At 43.4% G+C, this 18,553-nt stretch overlaps 1 protein-coding gene and 1 long non-coding RNA gene across 2 annotated transcripts; one reads left to right on the plus strand and one right to left on the minus strand.

Moving 5' to 3' along the window:
• Window positions 1-7,423: 7,423 nt before the first annotated feature.
• Window positions 7,424-9,104, minus strand: CG3515 (uncharacterized protein). Its single transcript, NM_134843.3, has 2 exons — window positions 8,779-9,104; window positions 7,424-8,608 (listed from the first exon to the last, which is right to left on the minus strand). Exons 1-2 carry the CDS (start codon window positions 9,031-9,033, stop codon window positions 7,676-7,678), a joined length of 1,188 nt encoding a protein of 395 aa, NP_608687.2. The 5' UTR covers window positions 9,034-9,104; the 3' UTR covers window positions 7,424-7,675.
• Window positions 9,105-12,028: 2,924 nt separating this feature from the next.
• Window positions 12,029-12,368, plus strand: lncRNA:CR44113 (long non-coding RNA:CR44113). Its single transcript, NR_073704.1, has one exon. It is a non-coding gene; the product is annotated as a long non-coding RNA:CR44113 (long non-coding RNA).
• Window positions 12,369-18,553: the final 6,185 nt, after the last annotated feature.

Consider the following 18,553-nt stretch of genomic DNA (forward strand, 5'->3'; position numbering starts at 1 on the left):
ATGACATCAGCAGCGCGACCGCGAGGGAAAGTGGAAAGTGGAGAATGGAATGTTGAGTGCAAAAATTACTCGACCCGTGCGTGACTGAAAATCATTGGAAAATAACAGAGGGAAAGCTGTGTCGAATCTGAAGAAAAAATTCAATATTTAAATCTTGTTATAGAATACGATATATTATAAATCATGTAAAAAAACTAAACTACTTTCATCGCACTTAAAGTTGAGGTAATATGCATAGAACCATAGAATATTCAGATAATAATATTGATTTAGCTTTTCAGTTCAATAGATACATACCACTGTGCAGCCAATGTGCATTAGAGCCAGCTGTTTGGAGCTTCGAGTTTAGAGCTTGGGGCAGCGCGGCTCATTAAGGAGCCATCAGGCATCCGGTGGCGAGTCCTTGCCGAGCAACAGTCGATGTTCTGATCCGGGCCCCACCCCTGCCACAACCGAAGGCACCACTGTTCGTGTAACAGGAGTGCATGAAATGGCACAGGGACCCAATGAGTGAAGTGCTGGCAAGTGCAGAATCGGCAAACTGACGATGGTCATGTGTTATATGCAAATTCAATTGTTTCCTGTTGCATTGCAAATTGTTTGCCACTGGCAATCGCAATCGATGCCGATTCCACTCCACCGCCACGGGGAGGCATATGCATTTGTTGCACGGTTCGCAACTCAGTGGGTGGAAGGAGTGGTGAAGGGCTGAGTGCGAAACGCCGTGTGCCCGAAGCTGCCACTCAAGAGATGCGCCTGCATTAATGAAGTCGCCATCCATGGCGGAAGACAGCTGCGCTTCAGGGAATCGGGGCAGAGGGGCAGAGATCACGGACTTTGAAAAAGTCATTTCGAACTTTGTAGGCACTCTTTCATTAAGCATTAGCCTCTCAATGGAAAAAAAGGTTTTTAAGCTGTTGAAAAAAATGAATCATTTTATCTACAAATGAAGATAAGATTACCTTTCTTAAATGCTAAGCAATTGAAATGAATCAAATCAATTTACTACAATATTATAACATAATGTGCTGTTTACTTATAAATGCATTTTAAAGTACCAGCTGTTCATTCTTTTTTCTAGTGCAGCACGCGTTTGCACTGCCGGATTAAATCATAAAGTTTTTATTTGACGCACCCACCCGCTAGTTTACCCGCCGCAAAATCTGTGTGCCAACAGCAGCGGCGAACGACAAACAGAAACCGAGCAAACAAATTAAGCGGCAATGACATGCAAGTTTAGACGCTCCCACAAAACACACATACCCACACACACTCTCGCATTCAGGACACCACACACTCACACTAGCACGCACACTCGCACTCCCATAACTCTGATGCCGCAATTTATAAATGCCATAAGCCCCGGTTTTGGCCCACTTGCGACTCCTTCCACTTGCGTGTGCTTGACAATTTGCATACAAATGTGTACACAAAATAATACCTGCCAATAAAAATAATTGACAACTGACAGTAAAAATAAACAATGCCACATACGCACACACATCTGTGCTTGGTGCGTTGGTGGGTGGTTGGGCGAAAGTAGAGCAAACATTTAATAAAATATGTGTATTCAGTCAGGATGCACAATAAGCCTGGGAAAACTTTAAGCAGCTGTCAGATTGATTGGGCAAGTATTTTGGTGGGTAAGGGGACTTGAGAAGGGAGCTCAAGTAGCTTATGCCTAATAAAGTTGACATCAGCACCTTGATTGGAATACATGAGACGTGATATTCATTTTAAATAGATTACATACGAAGCTGCAGAGGAAATGAGTGTGGGTATGTATGCTTTATAATAATAAGATATCGAAGTGGGTATTCATAAATATGCAATGTATGCTATTACTTTCTGGTTAAAAGTGCCCCCCTCAACCCCATAAAAACCTTAATTAAACAAATAGTCCTGCATTAAATCAAATGGAATATCGCATGTCGAGAACGGCTAGCTCAACTTTTAATACATTTTACTATCGTGTGTCAAGATGCCACGCCCACTCTTACGCCCTAACCCCCTTCATAACCACATAATCCACTCATCTCCCCATTCCACAGAATTACTGGCAATTATGCTTGCCTCTGCCTTTTGTGTACAGCAAAAAGCTCACTTCATTTGCCGCGCACAACAAGCAAAGCCCGCATGCATACACTGAGAAAAAATCTAGTTTTTCAAAGCCTCAGAAAAATTGGCAGCCAAAGTTTGTTAAGAATAATCCCATTTATATACCATTTATATATAATGCCAAAATTGCTCACATCAGTTCACTGTTAGTTTTTCGTTCAGTGTACTCATCATCTACTACATTCCAACCTTCGACCACGCCCACATCGGCTTTAGTTCACTCTACTAGCGATTTTCTGTGAGCATTAAAGTTAACAAAAAAGGCTTATAAACTGATTGCGTGTGCGCGTGTCACGCCTCCACAGTGCCACGCCCTCTTAAGAACCATATTTAAATAAATTTATATGTGTGTGCCTTTAATTAGCTTATGCCAGCTTTAATTTAAATATTTTAAACTGCACGAAGTTGAAACGATACCCAGTAATTAATTGTATTAAGTCGAATATCATGTATCGTATTTTTTTCTAACCAAAATTAATGGCATTTTCGTAGAGTAATTAATTAGAGCATGGGGAAATGGATGTCCCAACAACCAAAAACTGACACAGTGCCACGTTGCCTGGTAATTGACAAGCCATTATTGCAATTAAAATAACTCATACGCAGCGGTGTCCCAGTCGGAAAACGAAAGTGGGCGTCTGCCCAGCATAAATCATGATGCTCTCGCGGTCGTCACTTGTAGCTTTGAATTTATTTATGCAAAACAAACCGAGACCTTTGCCATTCGCTCGCCACTCGTTTTGATTTCTGCGGTCAGAATAATTGTCGCTTAGGTAATAAAATTTGATTTACTCTGCAACACCCATTCAGTCTGTTTTTAATGGCCACCGCGAACTCTGACAGCGCTGCCACAAAACCAACTTCAAAGCATTCAAATTCCGAAATGTCCAACAAATGCTCTCACTCTCCTGTGGGCAATAAAAGCGGCGGAAAAAATGTAAAATAAAATAACCATTTAGTAAAGTGGGCTAAAAGAGCTCTTCCCCGTAGGATTTTATGTGGCTCAATAGTCAAAATATCTTTCATACAAGGCAATTGCCGAATGATAAACCTATTAATTTAGAATGTGTTTAAAAATTCAAATGAAAAGTAATGAAAGCTAGTTGAATCCTAGATGTGGCATTGCCCACTGTGATCCAAACAAGTGGTGTTCAAAATTTGCTGGCTCACAATGTAATGGCCAGAACATCGTCAATATCAATAGCTGTCCGGTGTGATAAATGCAGCAAGTGCGGCAAAAACCGCAGCAAGCAGCGAAAGCAGAATTCAATTAAAAAATACTTTCTGGCATTATTTAATGCGGCAACATTTGTTACCCACCAAAGCCGGGCAAAATCACTGCATCACCGCCAACTGGGGGGAAAAATCGCATTAAAAGCCTGCGGAATGGAAACAAAAGCAACAATCCCTTTGCTTCTCCGCATTTCCTTCTTGTTTTGCCCCGATTTTTCGCTTTCTTTCTTTTTTTGTTTTTTTTTTGTTTTCTGGCCGTGTTTTGCTTTGTTACCCAAAGCGCATTTTTCACTTAGCTGGCAGTTTTGCTGGCTCGTCTCTTCTCCGGCGGGCTTTGTTTGCGTCTGTTTTCCGCGCTGGCCAATCACGCATCTGGCCAAAGCCCAGTCCCGGCCCAAGCTGGCCCAAACCGGCAGATAAGGCCCGCAACAGCGCCAAAGCCAGAACACAAAGAGCGGATGCAGCGGGGAGAACGCAGAACACAGGGCAGTAACAACAAAATCGAATGCAATTTATTTTCTAGTTACTGTTAAGCTGATTGCAACTGCGATGCTGATGGCGAGGACGATACCGATTCGATGTCCTCCAAGCCTCCAACGGTTCGGTTGCTAGCACTTACACGGAAACAAATACCGTAAGTATCTTAAACTAATAATATTAGCAGTTATTGATCTTACCAGAACATAAGGTTTTGGAGCTCCAATTATTTGCAATTTACAAGTCAATAGTGATGTACCAGATGTTTACATTACTTCATTGCACAATTTTCACAGTGTAAACTCTAGTCCTGGGAAATCCTTTGATCTGCACCTGCTTTCCCTAGTCCTTTTTTGACCCCCATAACTCTGTAGTGGACGCGAAAAAAAAAAACTTGGCAGCCGCGAGCTTGCTTTTAAAGGCCAAAAGCGTCACTTAAAAGCGAATCAACAGAGCACAAATGCCTTTTGGCATTGGAGTTGGTCGACGAAGTTCTGGAACTAGTTTTTTTTTAGATCAGCAAGTATATAAACAAATTTCTCAATCAGTAATCATAACTTAAATACAAGTTCTAAATTTAGCCAAAATAATTCGATTGTTTCAGTTTAAACCCCTTCATATTGCCTAGAAAATTCAATACCAATTCAAATCACAAGTTTCTTGAAACTAGTTCAGTTTAGCTCATCTCTGATTCTTTGACCACCCAGTTGACAAAGCCGAAAGCAAAAATTCCAATTTAAGCGTCGTGTCAAAATGGCAAATCAAAGTTTAGGGTTCCCGGGTCCGCAACTTTCACAGAGTGTTTGTATGAAAATTGCTTGATTGAATGCCTGATTGAGTGACTGACAACTGGCTGACAGCGATGGAGGCGCACACATAGCGCCCAGAATGGACAATTGCCAAATCGACCCAATTGTCCCCACACACCCGGATTCAAATGGATCTGAGGTACGGAAAGGAAAAGGGTGAACCGAATGGTCGGTTAATTTGGGGCAATCAGAGGGCAAATTGAACCCACAGCCATCTGAGAAACTGCTGTAGTTTCGTCACTTTTATGTCACCGATTTGGGGTAGTACTACAATTGCAAAAAGGATCAACCCATGATGCATATTGATCCAACAGAGTTCTCGTTGCCTTTGCCTCAGGCAGCCAAAATGGAACTCACAATCCCCACAGTTTATGCAAATACATTTTCGGATTGATTGGCTAGACAAACCGAATTACAGGCAGAGAAAATTTGTACGAAATATATAGGGTAGGGTTTGAATTAAATATTCCTTATATCCTGTGTATGCTAATTTAAAACCAGGGAAACAAAAACATGAGTTATAAACGAGGGACTGACCTACCCTATAATTTTCCAGGTTCTGCTACACGTAACGGGTACTTGCCACACGATCGTATCTTGCAACTCCGATACGGGGGTACTTCAGCGCAAGACCTCCAGCCATTAACACGTGCTATTCTAGCCGAGGGTGAAGTCCACTCCTGATTTGCTGTCAAACGCTTTCGAGGGGAACAACGTGCATGTAATTGTGTCGCCAGGACAGCCTAATCCGTAGCCAGTGGCCACTTTTGCTGCTGCCACTTAAAAATCCACTTAATCCCGGCGTCTTATAAAATGAACAAAAGCGGCGGAGAGAAGCAGGAAAGTACAAATCTGGGGAACTGAAAAAGTAGAGCCCAGCTTAGCCCCTTGCTCTGACGTATTCAAACTGCAAGTCGATTGTTATTTTTACGCCAACGGCGGAAATAGACATCCTGCCTCGCGTCCTGCGAACAAAAAAAAAAAAAAAAACTTTAGCACAACTTTTGTGGAAAGCGCGGATGGGAAAACGGGGAAATGGCGAAGGAAAAGCCGGCAAGTCAATGTCGGCTGAAGGAGTAAATTTTGTGCGGCAGTTGGCCAAAGTTTTTCCCTCGACTGGGCATGCTATATGCTGTACAGCAGGACCTTGCCATTATTGAAAGTGCCCGTTGAGTAATTTAAAAGTTAGCCCCCGGGTCTCAACTCGCAGTCGCCCATCGAACCAGCCGAGGTATCGGGGTCAAATTGATTCTTAATAATAACAAGAAATCAGGCTTTAAATCATGTGCCTGTGTAGAGCGAACTTGTTGTTTCCGCTTTGCCGATGCATGCAACCGATTGCCTCTCAAGTACATAAATTCCTCAATAATTTCAGCTCGCCAAAAGTTTTTCTTTGGCTTTGTAGTTCATATAAAAAGGCCAGCACACTAGGGCAATATTGGCTTAACACAGCTTGGAGATGGTAAACTAGCGAAAGTATAGAGTATTGGTATTTAAGCTATATAGATATATATATTGCTGTATACTAAAAAAAAGTTATATTCCATTAAAATAATCGCTTAAGTCGTGTCACAAACAAGAATCTAGTCACCCATCTCTAGCAAGCGCTTTTCCAATTCGATTGCCCCAAAACAAGATTAGTGTTTGGGGCCAGCGAAATCCGCTTTTATTACCAAACGCATTAAATATTCTTGCGTCATTGGACAAAAGCCCGTCCTGGGAAAAGGAATTTGTGGTGCGTGGCGATGGATATATATGTACATAGCAATGTGAATCTGGAGAAGGGCAAAGGAATGTAGGCGACTATGTGTCGGGGCCATTTGGGATTTGTTTTACAATTTAGTCACGCGCCTGGCTCGTTTCTTTTTACGTTTCGTGCCCACCTTTTTAATTAATTTCTCCTTTTGCCGCTTTTGCCAAGTCGTGAAAGCCATTTACCCGCTTCAAAGGATGCTCGTTAGGGATCTCTGGCGCGCTAATGGCGATGTCCATGCAAATCAAAATGGCGACACGGCGACTTCCGTTTCCGGCGCACACTTTGCAGTGGGTGCACGGGCTCCCAGGCTCCAACTTAATCCTTCTTCCCGCACATTTGTCGCATGCGTTAATTTATGTTTGCCTAGTTTCAGTTTCAGTTGCTGCTCCCAACTTTGGCACTTAATTAGCATAATGAGAGCTTCTCGACTGCCGTTGCCATTGTCCTGTTTGCTGTTTTCCCTGCTGCAACACCCGAAACGAAACTCCTTCAGCAGGAGTGCATTTAGCTAGCTTGTTGACTTTTCGAGTGTCTGGCAGTTGCACACTTACGGCCAAACTTTGATCAAACACTGAAGATTTCATCAGCTAAACAATGCTGCAGAATTAAAAAAGTAATTAAGGTACGAAAGGCCTATTCATTTTGAAATTCACATCGGCAGCCATCTGGAATTTAATATATTCGAATGGCACCACCTTACTCACAGCTTATACGAATTGACCTCAAATATGTTATATCCTCCTGAATAAACCAACACGTGTGTAGTTTTAGCCACATATTAGGCCAACTTAAGTACGACTTGCATTTGACTGAGGTCCTTAGTTGGTGCATTCAAAACTTCATAACGCCCAAGAAAGTTTAGGAGCATCCATCCACATGTTCAATTGGAGTTACAACTTCACAAACTCGAGCGGCAAAATGTTTGTTTTTTTTTCTTTTGGGGCTTTTCGGCAAAAGATTTCATTAATATTAAAAGAGGGGGGAACTCTTTATGACCGCAGAAACTAAATGAAACGCTTGTCAGAAAGCTGCAGGAGAACATATACACACAGCCGAAACTTGGCCAAAAGTTTGCACACCACACCAGGAACTCCTTTTCGGAGTCGAACGCAGCCAGCTGTGCAATTTGCTGGCAAAACTCAACAATTTGTGTCTCAAAAGCATAAGGACTGGCCAGGAAGTTTGGGTGATACCCAGCTGCGAGTTGGTCTGCAAACTTTTGGCCAGCAGCCAGCTGATGAACAACCCGTGCCTTTATTCTACCAAAAGATCGGTACACATTTTAGTCTTCGGCTATTTCGCCATCTTCCATGGAGTCATTATTGTGTAGGGCATTGGTGAGATCAACTATTTCATCTCCTGTGCAAGCTCTCTTTCTGTTCAGTCTCTTTATTTTCCATACCGTTTCAATTTTGGGCTTGGGCATAGGAATCGTCCTAGGAGCCTTGACAGCCTCCTCCTGTACAGTTTCGTCCGTAAAGGAGATAGTTTCGCCGGGCTTCAGGCGTTTCACCCAATCGTAAACTCCATTCGCCATGGGCATCCAGAACACGATTCGTGAGTCGCTGCTCACGAACATGGTGGCTCTCGGATTGAAGCGCATGCATCGAACAGGACCCATATTGTTGCCCTTAAGCACTGCCACAGGAAATCCATCGGCAGCGCGCCAAATGTGAATCCTGCCCTTATCCGCTCCCGAAAGGATGAACTGCGAGTCCGGCGTGTAAGTGGCATCCAACGGCAGCCTTAACTTATTCGAATAGCCAGTAAAGGACTGTTGGTAGGTACCATCAATGGCCGAGACACTGAAGCACCAGGAGTGATCCGTGCTCAGCAGCAGGCTCTTCCCGTTGGGAGCGAACTGCAACTGTGTCCAATTGGCCTTGGCGTTCACCTGGTATACGAACTTTCGGCTCGGCTCACCGCCCATCATCCTCACATCGCGGATCTGGATGCCCTCCGTGCCCGAACTGGTGGCCAGGAACAAGCCCTCAGGATCAAAAGCGCATAGTGGCCGTCGCAGATTCTTTATGCGGTGTGTGTGAGTTTTGACCCGAATGTCCCACATGTAAACCTGATCATCCCGCCCGGCACTGATGAACACATTCTCGCCTCCAGGCTGGGAGGCCAGCCTATTGATAGTCTTTGCATGGCCACCGAAAACTCGAACGCAGTGGCGGGTATTAAGGTCCAGGCATCGGATGGTGTAGTCATGCTGTCGATGGTAAATTTAAATATGTATAAATTTAAAATTGAAATATATAAGAAATGTCATTTTATGCACCAAAACCATTTTTAAAAATAATGCCTCTTTCGAAGCCGTGTCTCTTCTAACCATTCACTCTGTGTATCTTGGCCCCACCGTTCCCCTTTAAAGTTTCTTACCTTTGAGGTGGAGTGCAGGACGCGAGTGTCCTGCTGGACGAAGCAGGCCACGTCGGGCAGGTAGTGGTGCATAGGCACCTTGCAGACCTGCACCTGTCGAGTGCTGCTGAAGATCGAGAGGGCGGAGTGGTCGCAGACCAGCAGGCGCAGTCCGTCCGAGGAGAACTCCATTGCAAGCGTGTGGTGCTTTGTCTCCGGGAACACCTTGGCCACCCGGAACTGCCGCATCGCGTCATCGTTCAGTCTGATAGACATTTCCTTTAAATATGTACTGTGAGAAAATGAGCTTCAATAAGAATGTGATGTTAAGGCCTGTCATTAAAATTATTTCAATCTGTCATTTTGAAGTAATTCTCGAGAGTATATTGTTTTAAATTTTTATTATACGAAAGCGACAGAAAATTGATCCTTTCTTAGCAAATTCAACTGATTTCCTCTTCCTCGCGGCCAAATGCCACTAACTTTATTACAACTGACTGACTTTAAAACTAAATTAAGCCGATTTGAGTTTGCCCCGGATCAAAATGATTAAATCAAGTGTTGAACCGTCTGCCACGCCCACCGGATCGCCCACTGGCACAGCTGGGGATGCATTTTAATTTCCTTTTCGCGACCAGCTCCCAGATAGCCATGTTCCCCATCATTGCGCCTCATTAGGGCCGTGGGTGGTGTGTGGTTTTGGCTGGAAATTGAAGGAAAAACTGTCTGCTGAGTTGGCAACGCAGCTCGCCCCATTCGCTCCAATCTCCACTTGTTGACCAAATGCCAGCAACTTGTTATTTAGGCCGATTTGTGTCATTAGTGCAACGGAGGACCCGCTCTCCTCCAAAATATTTTCGCTGCGAAAAAGGACACAAAAATTTAGTCTGGGCGGCAGCTGTCGAGTGGCCAAACATTTTGGCAATAATTGAGGAAAATTCTCAGAGGAGAAAGTGAACGAAGTTTTCTTTAGTTACTTAAATTGCAAACAATATAGAGTTTTTACTAAGGGTTTACTAAGCAGTTGCAGCTGTGAAAGCTGATTATAAAATAGCTACTAATTAAAGTTTTGCTTTAAAGAGTTTGAAGAGTTTATTTTCCTTGTATATATTTTTTTACCAAGTCTAAGTGTTTCTTATAAGAGGTCCTTACTTTCCAAGCAGATTCAATAAGACAGAATTGGCAAGCCGCGAAAATGTCCTTGGGTTCGCCATTAAATGCGGATTTGTGTGGCGACCTCGGGCTTAGCACCTGCCCCCATCGATAGCCACGGCCAGGTGAACGGTGATTGCGACTGCGATTGTGGTCGAAATGGGCTGGATGACCCTGGCGACGTGGATGCGGATGCGACTTGGCCCGAAGGCAAATGTAATTGTAATGTAAGCGGAAATAAGCGACGCGAGGACACGCAGAGCTCACTCCCATCTGGCGTCGCGTTTTAATTAAAATTTATAAGCCTTGGTCGGGGATTTGGCAGCGAGCCACAGGATGTGGATGGCGGCAGGACCCGAAGGCTGGATGGCAGGACCAGGAGCAGGACGAGCTGGCACGGCGTTTTAAGCTTTTAAGTTGCGGTGGATTTGCGCGGCTGCGAATCGGATTTTATGTGAAAATCAACTGCGGTGCGCATAAATTAAAAATCAGCCGCAACAACAAACAACACACGATGGGGTTTGCCCTGGGACCCAGTGGGCGAATTATTTGTAATTAATTTGCAGTATTAGCTTTCTCGCAGAGCCACAGGTATTTGCATTGATCCCAGGTGGAATAAAAAAAAAAAACCATGAAGAAGGCACAAAAAATGGGCTCTCAATTTGCGCATTTGCGGCTTTGATTGTTGAATTAAATTAAATTTATTTCAACAGAAACAATTTCGCATTATCCATTATTATCCATTTCAATGGCTCTTGCCATTATTGTTTTCGATTAAATGTTATTAATAAAATCAATTATGATTATTGCTGTTATAAAAATTGGAATCAATAAATCCCTGACCCCGAGCATATGCGCAAATAGAATTCTGTTAACGCATTAAATGCGTTATTATTCGGATCAGAATTAAACACCCATGCAACTTTCGTAGCCAATAATTTAGACAAAATCAAATCTTTATATTTGTTTTAATTTTTTTTGATAATGCTGTAAATGGACTAAGCTTCCATTTTAAAGTTTACAAATTTTGCGTTTGACCAACTTCCACCCAATGGCCACAATTGTCAGCCATTTGGGCTGGCAGGGATTACTGTTCTCGGAGGTCTTATCATGGCACCACACGCGCTCTAAATGGGAGCAGGAAACCCAAACCGGTGGCCATTAATTGCCGCCTTTCGATTATCCTGGCGACAAATATCCATTTGGCAGCTGGCCAGTCAGGATTTCAGTTAGCCAAAAGCCCTGCTTGTTTACTAATGTTCGATGCGCCATTCCACACTCCCAACGCACTAATTGCAATTTTAGGCACGTTCCCTGGCCATTTGCATAACACGAATTCGGCATATAATTGTTCAAAAAATAGATTCAAAATCGCACATGCACATGTCATCGAACGTGGTGTCAAAATCCCAGAGAGATGAGTGAAAAAATCGAATTATAAAACCGTTGCTTGTTGGCCAGCGCTTTAATTGCGCCATGTTGGTTACAAATCGAAAATCCCTGCCAATGGATTTTTGTTGTTAAGCCAAAGTGCAATTTGTTGTCGAGTTTTGAATGAATTCCTTAAGAGAGCATAAATTTTACAAGCACATGGCACTGGGGTTTCGGAAATGTGAGTGGAGTGGAGTGGAAAGTGGGGATCGAGAATTGGGGCGTGCCCGGTGAAGTGTCAAGTTTATTACGGACTGGGGAAAGTCGAGTCGGTGTCAAAATGGCAGCACGGCTAAAAATTTGTGCAAATTTTTCAATTTCCAGCACTGATGTCCTGGACCGCCAGTGTGTGTGTGTGTGTGAGTGTCAGTAAATCCTGGCGACTGTGCGTTTGTCAAGCTGCCAGCAACAACAATTGCAATTCCGAAGGCGAAGTGAGTCGAAAACCAAAGCCCAAGTTCAAACACAATATCTCAAAAATGCACAGGCAACTGCAGAACATTCAGTGGTAGTGGTGCCAAATACACTAGCACAATAATTCGATTAAAGTATATAAAAATATTAATATCGCGCTCAATTGTTTTAATAAATCATAGGAAAATGTGTTTTGTGTGGAAATTTCTTTACGTACAACAAATTAAAATTTTTTCTTAAAATTTATAATCCTTGAAGTGACATTTCTTTCGCCAGTGGTTGAATGCGTTCCTCATGCGTTGCTCAGCCGCTGCCTTGCACCTCTGGAATTGAATGGTCGAAGGCCACGCCCCTCCGAGCCGTAACAGAAGATAAATGACAGAAGTGAGCCATATCAGACACAGTCAGCAGCCAGGACGAGAACGAGGACTAGAACCAGAAACCAGCAACCAGCAACTAGCAACCGGCAAACAGCGGCTCTAACTGCTCTGCATTTGGCCCTGCAGGTCGGCCAGAGAGAACACAATTTGCCATCTTGAGGCTGCAGACGTCAGCCGTCGTCAAGTGGAGTCCTTGTGTCCCCCCGCCCCTCGGTCCATGCGCCATGGTCCTTGGTCAACTTTGCATTTGATTAAAGTCGGATAGCCGCCTCTGATGAATTGCACATGTGGCAGCTCCTCGGCTATCGCCTTTGTGCCCTTATGCCATTATCAGGCAAAGTCACGGCAGAGCGGCGTATACGTAATGCGTATTACGTATACGCACTCTCCTTTCCAATTCCCCAGCTCACCTTCACCTTTCGCTGGCCTAGAGAAGTCTCGCAATCTCAATGGCCGGGTGGGTAAAAAATTTAATTTAATATTCATACGACTGTAAAGCGCTACAAGAGTCGCAATAAATGAAACGGACAGAAAATGCTCGTTAAAAAAAGCAAAAAGGCCAGAACATAACTGCAAAAGTACATATGTATGGAATAAAAAGGAAAGTAAAAGGAGGACATTCATTTGTCGCCAAAACGAAGGTAAAATACACTTGATTTTACATCCTAATTTATTTAAATGGCATTTTAGTTTAAGCCTAACACAAATGCATTTTAGCCGTTCGTAATGCACAGATATATTAGTAATTTATTTTTAGCCATGTGAACTTATTTCGTTCCACAGGGACGATAGTAGTACACCATCACCTCGTTGAAATTTCTTCCGTAAGATCTGTCGCCCATGAATATGACACTCAGCTGCAGAACGGGTGGTTTTTCGGTGGGATTGCGTTCCCAGAACGTCATACAAAGTAAACACGCTCCGCACTCGGCAATGACAGTGGGCATGAAAATTTATGGCTCCCGCCCCCGGAACACCGGGCTCCAGGACTCGCAGAGCGTCGGAGTTCCGAGTCCGCGGCGCTTTAAATTTGGCCGGCAGGACGATGTCTGCCATGCAACGTGGCAAACTGTGGCACTGACAAAAGTTGGAAGTGTTGGCCATGGCCAAAAAGGCGGCATGCGGGCGAGAGAATCGCGAACGCAAATGTATATCCAGGAAAATGAATTCCAGCGCATGGAAGAGCTGTGAAGGATCTCCTTGCTTTATGACTTTTGTTGTTCGAAATATACATTTTTTAATATGCATAAATTGCTCACTTATTTTATTTGATTTTATACTTCGCTAGCCGAGCTACAAATAAAAATCTTTGTAATACGCTTAACAAATATGAATGAATATGGTTAAAAAAATAGTATAATCCTTGGAAGATAAACTTTTTTTTGACATTTGTACTTTTCGAACGTATTATTGTAAATAATAATATTTGGCTGCCTTTATTTTTATGGTAAAAAGTTTGAATATTTTAAATCTACTTTATGTGTGAATAAATTCAGCGTAAATAAAACTTTTAGCAATGCATTTAATCCAAATCATGAGGACAAAAACCCTTATTCACATCCATGTGTATACATTTCATATCATAATAACGAGTATATGTGCCCATGTTCATGAATTTCTGCAAGAGCTGAAAAATCGCACAAAAAAGTTAAGAAGTAAATCGGCTTGGGCCTTCAGTGATGACAGCGAATTCCGTACTGTCCCACAGTAATTGTCCTTCCTGTTGTTGTGCATTTCTGCCTGTGTGTGTGTGATGTCCTGACAGTTGCCAGTGCTCTTGACAGCATATATTTGTGTGTGTATGTATGTGTCTATGTGTGTGTTGCCAGGGTGCGAAGTGAGAGGGTGTGTGTTTGTCTATGACAGCTCCTCCCGCGAAGCCGTTGACAGTTGTCAATGTTATTAGCGATATTAAGGAAGCACCGGAAGTTGCATGAGGCTGTAGCCATGTGGCAAGTATCTCACGCACGTTTTCCACAGGGGAATCTTTTCGTCCATTTAAAGACAAAATGGTTTTCTGCTATTAGTTTTCATTGGTAAACTGAGAACTTTTTTCCAGACCCCGCCAGGCATCATTTCCAATTTGCCTTGAACTTTTAAGTGTCTACTATTCTCACAGAAAGCAAATTATGTTTGATCTCCCTGATGTGCATAGAAATTGAGGTCAGGCACTGTGATAATCTTGCACAAATTGTCCAAGACAGCCTTGGCTTCCCAGAGATATTACACACTCATCCCAAATGACTTTGGCCAACAGATTATCTGTAAACTGTGTAGGTTATAAAAAGCAAAACAAATATCGGCAGACTGTTAATCAAGGCCTTCCGGAACTACCCCACTGTCCACTCTAATTGAGTTTTGTGCGTTGACCAGTTACAATTTTCTCCTTGGCTTCGTGCAGCTTGTTTGTGCTTGTATCCAATATCTTGTGGCCGATTCCCTTGAAGTCAAACAGCATTTTCCTTATCTACGACTTCCCAAGGACCACAAAACTTCATCCGTGCTCCCCAAGCAGCGTATATCCCACCATTGACTGCACACGTAGTTGCTGATTGCGAAGTAAATATTGACAAGGCCGTAGGAGCCATTCGAAATTCCGAGCCCTTTTTTTCCAGTTCTCTGTAGCGACCATTGTTGTCCAGTTAGCTGCTCTATAGGTTTTACTCGATATCACGAATGATACTATCATAAAACCTCTCATGTTTAAATAAGTAACAGCATGAGTTTTATTTAAGATACCTGACTTGATATAATAACTTTTTTATTTGACTCAGCACATACAGTTTTCCATGTGGTGCCTGGCCCCACTGTGCAAAATCCACAGAGACGCTTTTCTTATTTTTCCAGTCTGGCATATCGTGTTCCATGTTGACGCACTAGCACAAAAGCTGAAATTATATTTAAAACTCCGCCTTCCTGTCTCAGTTCTCAGTCCTCAGTCCTCCGTTGCCTTTTTCTGTTTCACTTCCTTGGCTTGTGGATGACGGCATGTTATTTACTTTTGTGGTCATCGTGGGCCATCCTCGGAGGCAACCCAAAAGCCCCAAAGTTATAATTCTTTAAGTTTTTATCTGCCCCACACATACTTATGGCCAGATGGAGGGGTCATGTGGCTCGCTGGCTGCTTAAGTGGGCGTATTCGCAATATCTGAGCCATATCTGCTGAATGGGGGCCACTCCAGCCATAATTTTAGCATATTAATGATTTATGGCGTCTGGTGGAGAGCGAACGAATTAATAGCAACAAAGGCACTAAAGCTTATGTCTATTTTCATTTAGAATTCGCTTAATTTCCAGTCGCTCCCTAATGAAAATGTCCGACAACAGGCAGCGCGGAAACGTGCAAATTTCGCTCGACTCTTTGGGCCAGCTTCAATTTTAATTAAGAGTTTAAGAGTCTTTGACCCTGTTCATTTGGGGGCTCTTCCCTTCAGCGTGGCTTTCTGCTTACTTTAAGGCGATTTATGGGCACACAACAAATTTGTTCGACTAATGATGCCATTTTTCCTGCCCAAATTACCTGACCAGGCCCACGGGGCGGATGATCCAAGAGCGGCCTGAAACACACAAATAAAATCAGGCCAAAGATGGGAGATGCCTCAAGTCATGTGTGCTTTTTATTGGGATAAACTGCACGGAGATGCTGCGAACTAATTTTGGAGCTAGTTCCTTTCCACAAGGTAAAATATTAAATGAAAATGTATAGCTGCACAATAATAATTATTTACTCAGGTGATATTTATAGTTCGTAGCTAGCCTTAATGGTTCATAAAATTACACCTTCATCTGGCCAAAATCTAATAGCTTATATAGAAGGGAAAATTTCATATGACCATATTCTATCAATATTAGTTTACAAGCTAGTTCTCTTTGGTAAACTGGACATCTTCATCTTGGTATAACGATAACCTTGTCCAGCAAGTTTTGCCAACTCAGCAGGAACATTTGCTCTGGCTTACCGTCAAATAAGTACCTGCCATAAAGGCCGAGGATACTTAACCTGAGCCGTTCTTTGTCCGCCATTTCGGGCAAATGGCAAACAAGCAGTGGCCGAGATGGCTAGTAGATCTAGTTTGAATTTCCATTTAATTAGCGGCCACGCTTGTTAGGCAAAATCAGGGTGAATCAGGTTGAATCAGGGCAGTAACACCATCGAGGGAAATGCAATGAAAGCAAACCGAAGTCTATTAAGCAGGCAAAGCCAAAATGGCAACGTGGCGCTCCGATTTAATGCCAATAAACCGCGTGAGCCATCGGCATCCGAGCCAGACAACCGGCTCCCTGTAACCAAGTTAACCAGCCAGAAGCAGAACAGAACCCGGCTGAAACCCCAGACCAAGTGGGGGACCCTAAACAATGCCCCAATGGGGCAATCAGCAGGCAGGAGGGAGGGGTGTTGGGCACAAGGGACTGAAGGAAAAGAGTAATCTACCAACTGAATGTGCAACATGCCAATGCACATGATGTGTTTAATGGTTAAATTGTTGCTAATTCCATTAGCCGTTTGCTGACCTGCATTCAGCCAACCTCTCAATGTGCTGCACTATGCAAAGCAAAAACTAACTTGGGTCTATAATAAAGATTAATAACAATCTTTACAAGACTAACTAACTAAGTTGTCTTTCCTTCCTTCAGCTCGGAAAAAGGATTAAGCCACCTTACTCACATCGCTTCAAAAAGGTCCATTATGATCCTGGATTTTTCTCAGTGCTTCGTTGTGTGTGTAAGGACCTGTTTGTGGCAGTGTGGGTGTCCATGTCGGTGTGTTTGTTGTTGTGTTTGTGGCCAAAGTGTTGCACTGCCACCAGCTCCATCGAACCAAAGAGAAGACCGGGCCAGAACCGAAAGGCGACCCGCTGGCAAATGGAACGTGCACAAATTAATGTTACGTTGACGCAATGTTGGCAAGGCTCGAGTACCGTGACCCCTGCCCCCCGTATCACCATCCTGGCCAGTCCACGAAGCCACCCATCCAGGCCACCCAGCCGCCTCAAATTTGGCACATTGTTTGCCAGGGTGTGCAGATTTGTCAAACGTGTTTCGGGGCGACGGCGGGGTGATGTTTGAGTACCGGGGCTGATTGGAAATGCCATACATTTTGGGGCACTGACAAACGTCCAGGAGCAGCACTCCCCACGGGGGATGCCCTACACCTTACAGCCGGAAGAAATTAGCCAGCTGATTTTCAAATGGTTTAAAGAGGTGCTTACCAATGTCAGCTACCCTTAAATTGTAGCGAAATTTAAATGAGGAGTTTTTTGAACTACTAGATACACATACATATATCTAATGAATGTGGCCCTTCAAACTTATCCGAATGTAATGAGCACTAACTAGCTAAAAGCCAGAAAAGGCATACTTATAAACCTCTTTTAGGGATTTAAAATTTCAGCATCAAAGATTTTTGGCACCCAGGAGCCCCGAATTAAATGATTTTGCCCACAAAAGGCGTTGGAACGTGGCGAGCACATTAAATTTGTTTAGTATGTGCACTTAAATAAAAGCGACAGGGCATCAGGCCGCCCAAATGGTTATGGGGCTCCCTTGCCGCAGGCTTGGTATCCCCCTTTTGGCGCCCGTTTTGCTCCACTCCGCCAGATTCATTCAGTTAACGCGTCGCAGTGGCGTAGTTGGCACTTTTCTATTTATTTGCCCATTAACGCTCATTTGCGGTTATCAGGTAAATTGGATAAAAGCCAACGTAGCATGAAGCCTGCTCCTCCGCCTGTGCCTCTCCCACTGTGGAAAATCCTGTGGAAAGTCCTGTTTTCCACACCACACCACTCCCTCTCTCCCTGCTCCCCTCTCACTGCTTATCTTTGAGTGTTGTTGCAACATGAAACGAAGGCTTTGGCTTTGACTGTGCCCTCTTTCCACACTGCGCGCTTTTAGTCTCCCTTTGAACCCAAAAAATATAAATAAGCTCAGATAGAATGAAAGTATCTTTTGGATACATGTTAAGAGTGGCTCAAAGAATGAAGAACCTTTAAGTAATTTATGATTCTATTGGCAAATTTCTCTCAGTGCCGAAAGGAAATGAAAATCCGCCTTCAAGTACCTTGATACCATGCCACCCGTATTTATTTCATTTTCGCGTTAACTGCGCCAGTCATTAACTTTTCACGACTGTTTGATCCTCGTTCCCCAATCCACTCGCAAATATATCGAAATTCAAATGCAATCCAAATATTTGCGGTGACAGAAATCCAGCCTTAGTTTCGCAGGGCAATCCGCAATTTGTGTGGCCTGGTAGATAGAACGTTTTGTTGCCGACTTATGAGGCCACATAAAATTTCATATTCACTTTGTGTCAAATATTTTTCCCCTTCGACGGCGAGCGCATTTAAATGCACCATATTGCAAAGCTCAAATGAAATTTTGTGGCATGTTGCAAAACAAAAAGCTGCAAAAAGTAAAGT

This window comes from Drosophila melanogaster, chromosome 2L, assembly GCF_000001215.4.
Source record: "Drosophila melanogaster chromosome 2L".
NCBI classification, from domain to species: domain Eukaryota; kingdom Metazoa; phylum Arthropoda; class Insecta; order Diptera; family Drosophilidae; genus Drosophila; species Drosophila melanogaster.

What these genes read in the sequence shown, in the direction of transcription:
- CG3515 (NM_134843.3), bottom strand. Translation starts at nt 9,033, where the DNA reads ATGTCTATCAGACTGAACGATGACGCGATGCGGCAGTTCCGGGTGGCC. An exon ending in TCCTGCACTCCACCTCAAAG is followed by an intron (nt 8,609 to 8,778) that starts GTAAGAAACTTT and finishes TACCATCGACAG; the next exon opens with CATGACTACACCATCCGATG.